Genomic DNA, 12,859 nt, shown 5'->3' with positions numbered 1-12,859 from the left:
AGGGGAGGCTGAGAAATAACCCTCAGTGTTGGGGACTGGGTAGCCAAGTCCAGTGATTTCAAAGTTTCTTGACCTGCCATTCTCGTATTCCACACCGGTATGAATCTGATTTTCCATGGTGAAGTTAATACTGAAATTTGCATATTTCTCTCGATCCACTTTTTTGATTTGCAATGCATATTCATCTGACTGTAGGTGTTTGATGACATCAGGGAACCAAACAGATAATCCATAGTACCTGCAAAGATAAAGCAAAAGGGATTTGGAAAAGTCTTAGCACACCAGTGGGACCCCAACACTTTGCGAGAAGCACCTCCAGTGTTGGCTGGCTCCCTGTAATATCATGAACACAGTAACCTACCCCTGGTCCATCCCCTGGCCCCCATACCTCACAGTTTTGACTCTGCATATATCAAGCTAGAGAACTGGCCTGGGGCTTGGGGCTTGGCTGGGATCTGCAGCAGGCTTGTCATGCCCAGACCCTCTTGGAGAATAGAGCTGCAGAAACAATCTGCTCGTGTCCTCCCACCTGGCATCTTGGCTCTGATGCCTTTCTGCCGTCTGAGGCTGCACCAAGCTACCTCTCCCCTCATTCGCATCCTCGGCCCTGTGAGGGTTGGTGGGGCATTCCTGCTTGGCGAGAATACAATATCTTTCTTGGTTTTTATGCTTCTGTGCTGGTGCTAGCCTGAGGGTAGAGCCCACTCCCCCAAATTGATCAGGGCTGTGAACGGGAACATTCAGGTGATTATCTGAGAATACAGGCTATTCCCACACTCTGCCCTTCTGACAGCGAATGCCACTCTAACAGGAACTGCTAGTCACACTGCTGCCCTGCCCAGCATAGTAGCCGCTGACCATGCACACGCAGCTCCTGGACAGTGGAAATGGGGTGGATCTCAATTGAGATTTGATGCTCAGTGTAAACATACATCTAGAGTTTTGAAGACTTAATAGGAAAAAGGAATATAAAAACCCTTATTGATCATTTTTCCTTTTATGTCGAGGTGATAATACTTTGGACGTCTTGAAGGGGAATGGGATGGAGGCAGGAAGCACCAGGAGGAAGCCAAGTACACGCTCGTATAGGAAGGAGCCTGCGATGGGTGAGCTGGAACAACATGTGTAGGAAGGATTGCATGTAAAACTGATGATCTGCTCTGGAAGCCTTGATCTAATTCACAATAAACAGTTTAAAATGTATTGAATTTAGTTGCACTTGTTTCTTTCACTTGTTTCAAATGATAGATGGAGCTCCTTCCTACTCAATTTCTATTAGATGGTGTTGTTGCCGGGGCTTGTTGGGCACCCACGATTGGTTCTAACTCACTGAGACCCCACGTGCAGCAGAATGAAGCAGTGCCCGGTCCTTGCCCCTTCTCACACCAGTGGCTATCCTCGGGCCCATTGTTGTTGCCACTGTATCAAACCGCATGAGGATCTTCCTCTTTTTCACTAACCCTCTCTTTTACTAAGGGAGCCCTGGTAGTGTGGAGGGTGATGCCTTTGGGTGCTAATCACAAGTTCAGCAGTTCAAATCTACTAGTTGCTGCACAGAAGAAAGGTGAGACTTCCAGCTTGCATAAATATTTACAGCCCAGGAAACCCAAAGAGGGTAGTTCTACTGCGCCCTCGAAGGTCTCTATGAGTCAGACTCTGCTTGATGGCAATCAGTTTGGTTTTTGAATGTTGTCCCGATTCTCCTAACAACATGTCCATAGTACATGAGACCTAGTGCTCTATCTTCACCTCTAGAAGAGTAATAGGCCATACTTCTTCCAGGACAGATTTGCTCTTTCCTCTTTCATTCTCTGGTCCCTTTAATGGTCCTCACTTGCAGCATTATTGAAAGGCCTCCGGTCTTCTCCGGTCTGCCGTACTCATCGTCAGCGTCTGCACGCCTAGGAGGCGACTGAACGCACTGCAGCTTGAGTCGGGCGCACGTTCCCCCTCAAAGTGGCGTCTGTGCTGTCGAACACTTTAAACAGGCCTTTTGCAGCAGGTTTGCTTGAGGCGATGATGCATCACTTGATTTCTTGACTGCTGCTTCCAGGGTGCGGATGGTGGAGCCAAGAAAACGAAAATCTCTGGCAACGTGAATCCTTTCTCCGTGGATCGTGATGCTACTTACGGTCCGGTTGTGAGGACTTTGGTTCTGTTTTGGTGGCGTAGTGGTTATGCATTGGACCGAGATCTACATGGTCAGCAGTTCCAAACCCCCAGCCCTTCTGAGGGGAAAAGACCTTCTTTCAATTCCTGCCAACAATTACAGTCTTGGAAACTCATCCAGGCAGTTCTATGTGGTCCCATAGGATCTTATGAGTTGGCTTCAACTCAATCAATCAAATTAAAAAAAATTATTATTGTTTTCTTTATCATGAGGTGTAATCCATGCCAAATGTAGCTTTAGAAGTTCAACAGTAAGGAAGGTTGTTACAGATGCAAATTATGAGGCTTTTCCCTAGACCAGAAATTTGGGGTTTGGAGCCCCCAAATCTTTGTTTTCAAGAGCCCTGTAGGTGATTAGAGTGCAAATTCAAGTTTGAGGACAACGGCTCTAATTTATTCTCAGTTACAATAAAAGACTTTATCATCTGCAGGTGCTGTCGGAGCGCTGACTTTGCCACAGAACTAGTTTTGGGTTCTGCACATGCTGTCTAAGCCTCAGTTAACCCATCTTTAATTTGGGCCCAACGTGGCTGTCTAAGCCTCAGTTAACCCATCTTTAATTTGGGCCCAACCTAATGGAATGCAAAGTGCTTAGTATATAGCAAGTATGCAAAACAGTATCTGGACTCCGCCCCTCCCCCCCAAAACCCCCAAAATAAATAGAAGCCATTTTATTAGGAGATAATGCAGTCATCACACCATTCAATCGTGCGGTTATATCAAGCAGTGTTGTACAATCCCTCCCACAATCATTTTCAAACCATTTTCTTCCTTTTCGTACTCCTTGATACCAGCTCTCGATTAATGCCCCCCATCTCCCCGCCAGACCTCCCAGAACCCTTATCCTAGTCACTGTTTCCACAGATTCACCCAATCTGGGCTTCTCAGACTAGAAAGCATAAAAGAACACAAAACACAGAGTCAAGAAGGCTACCACCAATAACCAAATGCAATTGTGATTTTTTTTCTCAATTTGAGAAAAATATGAAAAACTAGATCACGCACAAAGTGTATCAAAAGGGAGATCTAATGACAAGATCTTAACCAGCCAGGCCGGATTTATCATTTAAATCTATTACAATCGTCTCTCCAATACTCTCTGTCTGATCACCAGGCAATTCCCATCCCCCAATTATGGTCAGAGGAAAATCACTAGAGCGTTAGTCCATGTGTAGACACCGTGAAGGTATTTGGGGTGTACACTGCCATCTATAGCCTTCTGCAAACTAGAATTTCACAATTTAAGCTCTGATACCATTCCTTCCTTCGTATTTGGATGATTTAATTTACAATCCTTGGATCGTGGATGTTGGTGTGCTTCTTCCCTGTGGGCTTAGCTGACGTCTCACTTAGATGGCTGCTTGTTTGAAAATGGTGTTTCTAACCATCATTGTTTTCACAAGGATTCCAGAGACATCTTTTGGTTCAAGATCCCAAAGATTTCAGCCTCTTCTCTTCATGGGTCATGAGTTGGTCACTGCAGAGCATGTTTGGAGGAACAGTGGGATTCTGCCCAACCTAGAATCCTGCAGTTGAACAATGCTTTACACGGGCAGGTAAACAGTATGTTACTAGTGGGCAGTAGAGTAAGAAATGACTCAGACACAATATTCCCCTGCCATAGACGTCTGGCTAAAATGAAAAAACAAAAACAGTAATGTGGGCAGTGCACTATTCTGGGATGTCCATCACCAATGATTCAGCAGATATTTAGGGAACTTCCACTAAATGCAAGAAACAGGTTCTGGGAATTTTTCAGTAAAGAAACAATAAAGCTCATCAAAAATCACTAAGTATAGCACCCCCTGCCCCCAAATAAACAAATGAGATAATTACCATGTGACCCTAGACTCCTTGAAAATCGGACTTCCGTCCTGCTTGTCTTTGTCGTCTTTATACCTAACCCAGTGCTCAATACACCAAGCCCCAAACCAAACTCACTGCCACCGAGTCCATGCCAACTCATAGTAACTCTACAGGACAGAGTGGACCTGCCCTTTGATTTTCTGAGACTGAGCTGGGTAACACAGCTACTGGTTTCTAACTGCTGACCCTGAGGATCAAAGCCCCAGGCAATAACCACTACATCACCAGGTGCCTTGCGAAGCTCCCAGTAGTAGGTCTTTAACATATGCTAGTTTTCAGCCTTCTATTCGTTCTTAGAGACATGGATTTTTCAGAACGTGAGTGGGAGTTACATTGCTAGTATTTTAAATCCACTCTCTCAATTTAGAAATGAGGAAGCGGAAGCTAAGGTAATATGCGCGTGTCACATAGCTGACATGTCACATGAAGCCCAGAGCAGAGTTAAATGCTCGGTCCCCTGGCCCCCAGCTTCCTTGTCTTTCCATCTATTTTTCCTCAGCTAGCACTCACGAGGTTGAATTTAGGGGTGAGGAGGAGGAGTAAAGGAGCTTTGGTGGCCCAGTGGTTCCACGTGGGGCTGCTAATTGCAAGGTCAGGGGTTCAAACCACCTCCTCCTGTAAAAAGTTACAGCTTTGGAAACCCAAAGACACAGCTTGACTGCCCTGCAGGGGTATTATGAGTCAGAAGTGACTCGACATGGGTTTGGTTTGGGTTGAAAGTGTAAAGTTTTATTTAACCGCAGTTTTTCTAAACATTAAAAATGGCAAAAATAGATTGTGGATATTTTAAAATAATAAATATTCAGCTATTTTTTCACACTGCTTCCTGCTTTATTTTTTGGGGGGTGGGGGGAACACATCTATGATGGTTCTGTGCATTTATTGAACACCTATTATGTGCCAGAAAAAACCTTGTCTTACTGGAGCTCCAGAAGGGGAAGAAGACGCTCCAGACCCAAGGAGTCGTTCAGGTAGGCAAAGGTGGGAAGATGAGCAATGGCAAAGTTGAAGATGGAACCGGGAGACAGGAGGGAGGAGACGCCATTTTCAGAAGGAGGTACGCGGGGAAGGAGTTACTGAGAAGGTGCTCTCTGAGGAACGAAGGTCAGGGAACGAGCTGTGTATTGTCTGGGAGAAGACAGTCCACAGCAGTGGCAAGCTCAGAGGTCCGAGAGAGAACATTCCAGCCTGTCCAAGGTACAGGGAGAGAGGGCAGTGGGGCAGGGGCTGAGAGACTAGGGGAGGAAGGTGGCGAACTCCTGAGGGACTAATCATCTAGAGCTTTCCTGGAATGTTCAAATACTATTAGTCTTGTCAACTTGGCTTTATAAGTAAAATCACTGGTTCATGAGAAGGATACTCGTCAGCTGACTTACGCTAACACATTTGTCTCACAGCAGGCTACTAAGCAAAGTGAAAAAAGACGCAATGGCACCATATGAAAATGTAAGATTTCTCCTGAAAATGTAATATGTGAGACTTCTCCCGCCACAAGTCAGCCAGGGTGCAGCCCAACACTGCAGGAACACACATTCCTCTAGTTCTTTAATGCGTCCTCCCCCCCACTAGCATGACCCCAGTTCTACCATACACAACCAGCTGGTACAGATAAGAGCTCTTGACACATGGAATCCAGAACAGATAATCCCTTCAGGAACAGCAATGGGAGGATCAATACCATGAAGGTAGGGGGGAAGTTGGGGGACAAAGGGGAGAAACGGGAAACCGACTACAATGATGGATGTATTAACCGCCGCCGCCACCTCCCAACTCCCAGGGAGATGAACAACAGAAACATAGGCAAAGGGAGACAGCAGATGGTGTAAGATATGAAAATAATAATAACTGATCATTTATCAGGGGTCCATGAGGGTGGGATGGTGGAGGAGAGAGGGAAAAAGGAGGAGCTGATACCAAGGGCCCAAGCAGAAAGAAAACGTTTTAAAAATGATGATGGCGACAGCTGTACAAATGTGTTTGATATAATTGATGTATGATTGTTATAAGAGCTGCAAGAGCCCCCCAATAAAATGATTTATTAATTAAAAAAAAAGATTTCTCTTGGTAAGAGTTCCAATATTACTTACCCAAAGGACAGGGTGAACCAAACAATCGTAAGCTTGATCGTATTTTCCCTTACTGGGTAGTTGAAACATCTCATAAAAGTCAGCCAAATCTGTGAAATATTAGAGAACTTTGTTTTCTTAGGCCGTTTTGTCAACCCCATTCCCAACCCACTCCACCAAATTATAAAGGCTTTTTTTTCTTCTTGGCCATGAATTCATTTGAATGGAATGAGAGCTGTAACACATAATGCAAAAGCTGAAGGACATCAAATACTGGAATTTCCATTTTTCTGTGTTTTTTCTTTTTTGGAGGTCAATGATAAAGTAACACAAGATTTCAATTCACCTGGTCACTGCCAAGCTTCCTGGCCTAGCACCTTCCCTTCATTCCTCCACCCTGGAACGTACTGGCTGCCCAGCTGACCGCAAGGGGCTTCTATTCCCTGGCCCTGGTCCAGGAGGTAGGTGGCCCAGGCAGCAGGGACTGGCACAGCTCTGCCCGCCTCCCGTCTACTCACAAATCCAACGCGACTGGGCCAGTCAGCGCGGGGCCTGTCACTTACGCCGTGCAATTCGGTGCGGATTCGAACAAAACACCTCTTGTACCACGTTCCTGTGTCGCTCTCGATTTCAATCAGCTCGTCTAGTTGCTTTGGGGTTTTGATCCTGTTTACCTGTAAAGAGCAGCAGAGCGTAAAGAGCCGAGTCCTCCCCCCCACCCCACCCCCACCCCGTGGAAGTTGCTGTGTTTAGGTTGACAGTTCTGAAAGAAATGAAAGCTGACTCCAAGAAAAAAGCTGGTTATTTGATAGCACAGCCCAACAACAACAACAACACAATTTTTTTGGTGTCTTGGTTTTTAGCCCTGTTCCTGGGTTAGTGGAGTCACTGAGTCAGAACACTGCATTGGATGGACCGCAGCAGCTTTAGGGTCTTAGTGATGGGGTTCGATGGTATTTTCAGCTATTAAACCAACCAACCAGCCAACCAACCAACCAACCAACCAACCAACCAACCAACCAACCAACCAACCAACCAACCAACCAGCCAGCCAGCCAGCCAGCCAAACAACCAACCAACAAAGAGGCTCACTGCCGGCTAGCCAATGCCGCCTCATAGTGACCCCACAGACAGGGCAGGGTTGCACTGGCCCGGAGAGTTTCTGAGGTTGGTTATGGAAGTAGAAAGCCTCATCTTTCTCGCTCAGAGCAGCTGGTGGTTTTGAACTGCACACCTTGTGATTCGCTGTCCAATGCATAACCAATACCCGGGGCTTCGAGTTTTGCCACAAGGGCTCCTATTTTTAGCTATTAGGTTATACTAATTTTAAGTTTTTCATCCCAATTTTCAATAGATGAAGACTTCGGACCCACAAATTAGAAGACAAAACAGGTCAGAAATATTTGAAAGAGAATTAGGTATGAAGGGACTTCCCAGCGAAGCTGTGTATGGACTCACGGTAACTAATTGGCTGCTATTGAAATGCCAATCATAAGGTCAGTGGTTCAAACCCATCGGCCGCTGTGCAGCCTTTAAAAGGCGTACAGGTTTGGAAACCTCGAGGGGCAGTTCTTCTCTGTCCTATGCACAGGGTCACTGTGAACCAGAGTCACGAATGGCTGTGGGCTTTGCTCTTTGGTCAGGGAAGCTGCGCAGTACATACAGAGACTGTAAGTGGGATTACTGCAACGCACAGACCACAGCTTGAGTGGTGTGAAGAATAAACATGCAAATTGAAAAGGCACATATGTGGAAGCTGTGAGGGCAGTTGAGAGTGTCCAAAATGTAAGACTTCATAGCAATGTTCATCAATATTTTGAAGATCTAAATTTTTCTCAAATGATGCAGTAAACATTTCAGAACACATGCTAATAGACGGAAGTTTGTGGATAATTTACGTTAAATGTTTCAGAGGTGAGGTTGATGCCAAGTTTCTTTATAAGATAAATCCTGTTTTTAAAGAGGTTCGGTGCACGGATGGGGAAGTGGTGCCATATTAGAAAAAGGAGTGGTACATTATATTTTTAATAGAGGAGTTTGAACTCTGATGAATTCATCTTGGATTTCAGTACTTTTGACTCTATTGTACCAAATCCACTCTCAGTCAACCGATTGTGGTTCATAGTAACTGTATGGGACAGCATGGGACTTTGCCTGTGGGTTTGTGAGGCTGTAAATCTTTATGGAAACAGAAAGTCTCACCTAGCTCACTAGGTGATGAGGGTTCCCTATTTAGTGTTCAGTAACTTATTTCTGGCCTGGAACGACTTGCTATTCCGTTAATAAAGGTGATTTTGTATGTGGGGAAAATTTCATGTTCACCTTGTTGTGTTCTTTGCATCAAAGGACACCATGTGAAGAATAACTTGGCTCTAAACATTTAGCACAGCACAGACTCCTTTAAATAAAGCCAGCATGCATGTCCTTTCCCCCAGGCTAGTTCACACCGCTCCACAGCCTCTTGATTGATGGGGAGGCGCAGTGAAGAGAGGTGTATGGTATCTGCGCTGTATCTCCAAAACTAGAGCTGATAGAGGGAAACTGGTGGCATTTTTTTTTTATGACTCAAAAGGTCAAATATACCCAGAAACAAATCTAACACCTGAGGCACCAAAATACATATTGGGCAATGTAACCAGTCCATATACACTTGAAACCAAGGACATACAGTGGTTTCAGTCGACAGGATACAGAGCCCAACAAAACCTCAAGAAAACCATGGAGTGAGGAATCAGTCGAAGGAAATACAGAGAGAGAGAGGAAGAGTGAACGGTGATGGGATAATATGAAGCAACAATACCCCCCTCGGAGTAAATGCTCCACAGACACACAGTAGCAGACAACATCCAGAGAGATTGCCTTCTGGATTATTAAACTATCTTCCTTAGACTCAAGTGATTAAACATGCTTTCCTCTGGAATCTGCTTATGTGGTAAACATGGCTCCTGAAAAACACTTCCTTAATGATCTCATGATCTAATGAGCGATGCCTGTCCTTTGTTTCTGTGATATTTTACGAATGTCTTTCTGCAAGTTTGTGGATTTTTAAAAAACCTTTCATCTTAATCTCACATTGCAGATGTTTTTAATCCCTGTGTCATTTGAGAAGTTTGGCCTTGTCCAAAGTCACACCAAAAAATTCACTTACATTTTTTTCCTAGAAATTCTGTAATTGTTTTCTTTTTACATTTGCTTTCTGGACAATTGTGTGTGTCTTTTTACATGCATGGCGTGCAGCAGAGATTAAAGTGTACTGATGTTTGAACGTCCACGTGCCAGCACAACTGGTTGGAAAAGCTACCTGTCTGCTATTGAATTGCCTTTGCACGCTAATAAACTCAACTGACCCTAAAACCAAACTAAGCCTTCCTAACGCTTTCCCCAGAGAACCCACGGAGTGCAGTGGGTTAGCCGTTGGGCTGCGAACAAGGTCAGTAGTTTGAAATCGGCCGCCACTCTGGGGGCAGAAGAGGAAGCTTTCTACCCCCATAAAGATCTACAGCGTCGGAAACCCATAGACATGGCACGACTCTGCCCTCTAGGGCGGCTATGAATTAATTGACTGATGGCAGGGCGGGGATGGCGGCTGGGGTTTATTTTGGAATGCTTCCCCATCAAACTTCTATCCTTCGAGGGTCCCTGTGAGAGACCGGCCCTGATCTCCTGTCTCCCATAATGAGAGGTCAGCAAATGCTCACAGGTGACCATGATCCAAGGTCAAGGGAACCAGTTTCAATTTCAGGCACCAACACCGATTCTTAATGAGAGTAAACAACAACAACAAATAAAACCAATTGTCATCCAGGTGACTGAGACTCTTGATGCCTCCCCCCCCCCCCCATATATCAGAACAGAGGTGTCCTCTACAGGCGTTCAATGGCTGGTCTCCCAAAAGTGGAACTCCGGCCCCTTAAACAGGATGCCTCTGGGTGGTCCTACCCCCCTTTCATATCACAGTGGTCTTCTGAGCACTCAACATACTACTTTTAGGGGTCTCCTCTCTTCTCAGTAGTGTTCGTTCATTCACTCACTGGAGACATGATGTAAAACCTCAGACCTTCTAAGAAGTTACCACATAAAGTTGAAGTACTCTCATATACGCCTATACACGATGACAGGGAAACAGTGTACAGAACACTTGACTTCAGGGCCAGGGGGAAGGCTTCATGGACTGGGAAATTTGAGTGGCGGCTTCTGGGAAAAAATATAATCTTCCATGTATGTCAACTGCTCGGAGGACATCCCAAGTGGGGGGACTAGAAGCTGCAAACACCCAGGAGTGTGAGGAAAATCAGCATCTTGTGCAACTACGAAGAGAGACTACCTGAAGACAAACACAAGGTGGAAGGGGCTTCAGTGATGAAGGCTGAGCCAGAGCAGAAGTAAGACAGGCGGTGACAGCCAATGGCTGCGTGTGTCCAATTTGCATTAATGTAGACCGGCTTTTCTCACAGAGAATAACCTCATTTTTACAATATGGAAAAGCACCTCATTCAGATGGAATAGCAATGCCAGATCATCTGGTAAAATAGCAGGTACTAGTAGCCTAGTAGTTTTGTGTTGGGCTGTGATCTGAAAGGTCAGCAGTTTGAAACCATCAGCAGGTCCATGGGAGAAAGACAGGGCTTTCTACTCCCATACACAGTCACAGTCTCATAAACTCACAGGGGCAAGTCTACCCTGTCCTATCGGGTCTCTAGGAGTCGGCATCCCCTCGATGGCAGTGAGTTTGGTTCTGGTTTGAGGAGCTGAATGACATGTGTGACTGAGAAAGCAGAACTGGGAAATAAACAGGAGTCAGACAGGCAGGGCCTTGTTGGCCTCTGAGGATTTTTGTCTTTATACTCAGAGCAATGAGAAGCCAATAAAGTGTGGGTTGTGATGTGAGTTATGCACATGCATGTGCAATCTAATGAGATAGTAATGTTGTCAAACTAGATCATGTTGAAACTACAAACTTGGATCACCTTTCTCTGGCTTCCCATATAACTGCCTTCCTTTATTAAATTCTGATTTAATATTAATTGTTGATCTAAGAAATGACCACACATAAAAAAGCAGTCGTGCATGTAGAGAACTATTATAGAAGACAATGTACATTGTCCTCTTTAACCAGGTCTATGAATAAACTCTTCTCAATTTAGAACTTGAGTAAAGTTTATCTTTCCATAAAAATTGATACTTTGCATAAAATTTGTGTTGAAGTGCATAAAATTTGTATTGAAAGCAATGTACCATATGTACTCATGTATAAGCTGAGTTTTTCAGCACATTTTAATGCAATTTTTGTGATAAAATTAGGTGCCTCAGCTGATATCTGGGTAGGCCTATACTTGAGTATATGCGGTAATTAGAAGTCATTACATTGATCTTTCAGCCTTTGTTATCCAGAAAGCTAGAGTTCCTGAGCTGGGACAAAAGATGTAGGCTTGACTACTAGTCTAACTGCTGGCAGCTGGAAGCCCCTCAGCAGTGCCACGGCAGAGGCGTCTGCGGACCTGCTAATTCTGTAAAGACACAGACACCAAGCCCTTCGGCTCGGTTCTGCTCTGTACCACAGGGGCTCGCCGGGAGTGGGATCACCTTGCTGCAGTGAGCCTTTGGGGTCTGGAGCTGCAGAGCTGTGTCAGGCTCAGTTACTTTGCTTTGATCTTTTAATAAAATTGTTAAACCCAGGAAATCATTTTACCATTTTACCAAGTTTCCCACAGTCTGTGGAGGCCTCAGAGTTAGAAAGGAGAATGCCTGGCATCGCAGAGAAAAGGGGTGGGGTGGCCATGACGGAGGCCTTTGGTGGGAGTAGGGAAGGGCGGGTGGAAGAGGTGGAGGAGGACTCCCTCTCGGTCATCCATGTGGGACCCCGGAGAGCAGGATGCCCCCTAATGCGGGCTCAGAATTTTGTGCCGCTCAGTCTCATGTAAAATACACATCATTGACTTGGGCTTTTGTTTCAATGTGATAAAGTTTATCTTTCAACAGAGTGTTTGTACATTTTCATTCATTTAATAAACTACTGCATGTATTTTCACTTTGGACTTGCTTTAAGACTTCTTTTGTTTGTAAAATTCCTTTACTACTTGTCTCCTTATAAATGAACTACATTTTCCCTCTTCTTCTAATCTTTAATGCTTTTCAAAATTATAGAACTCATAGCTAATCTCAAGTGGTTATTTTTATATTTTTCCAAAAGCCTACATTTTCATAAGAGGAATTTTTGTATATTTATCCCCTTGAGTGCATAAAATGGTTATAGAGTAATAAAAAAGAGAAAATTTCATATTTAATATTCACATCAGATGTTACTATATTTAAACCATTATACTACTCCTTACTTATCAACATGCCTATTTCCCAAAGGCTAGGTCATTACGTCACAATAGCTGTGATGTGACAATGGAGGAGGATTATTACATCAGATCACAAAAGGGAGGATGACTATATCACTACATAATGGCCAAATTACATCATTACATAATTGCCAGTTCCATAATTGTATAACTACAAAATTACACCATTAACATACTGCCAAACCACTGAGAATCAGGGCCACTAGACACATTCACTTAACTATCGCTGCCAGTGTTCTCTTACCACCCACCCTGGCACATGTTACTGTCTGATGTTATCTCGTTCATAGGCAAATGCGATGGAGCTTTGATGATTGCCATAAATGTGCAATGTCAGATAACAAGACGGTCGATACGTGAGGAGGTGTACATAGAAATCCACGTGCTCATAACGTGTTTCTTGCGTGTTTA

General features: G+C 44.5%; 1 protein-coding gene across 3 annotated transcripts in view; it reads right to left on the bottom strand.

The window, feature by feature from the left end:
• SV2C (synaptic vesicle glycoprotein 2C) overlaps positions 1 to 12,859 on the bottom strand; it is a 310,736-nt gene that overhangs the window by 28,206 nt on the left and 269,671 nt on the right. For all 3 annotated transcript variants that reach the window (XM_075541191.1, XM_075541190.1, XM_075541192.1), the window contains exons 7-9: positions 6,665 to 6,775; positions 6,123 to 6,211; positions 74 to 238 (exon numbers count right to left, since the gene is read on the bottom strand). In XM_075541191.1, the coding sequence (XP_075397306.1) occupies positions 74 to 238; positions 6,123 to 6,211; positions 6,665 to 6,775 (365 nt within the window). The remainder of the gene's footprint in view (positions 1 to 73; positions 239 to 6,122; positions 6,212 to 6,664; positions 6,776 to 12,859) is intronic.

This window comes from Tenrec ecaudatus, chromosome 2 (genome assembly GCF_050624435.1).
Source record: "Tenrec ecaudatus isolate mTenEca1 chromosome 2, mTenEca1.hap1, whole genome shotgun sequence".
NCBI lineage: Eukaryota > Metazoa > Chordata > Mammalia > Afrosoricida > Tenrecidae > Tenrec > Tenrec ecaudatus.
The sequence above is the reverse complement of the archived record's forward strand: the minus strand, read 5'-3'. Positions and strand labels throughout refer to the sequence as shown.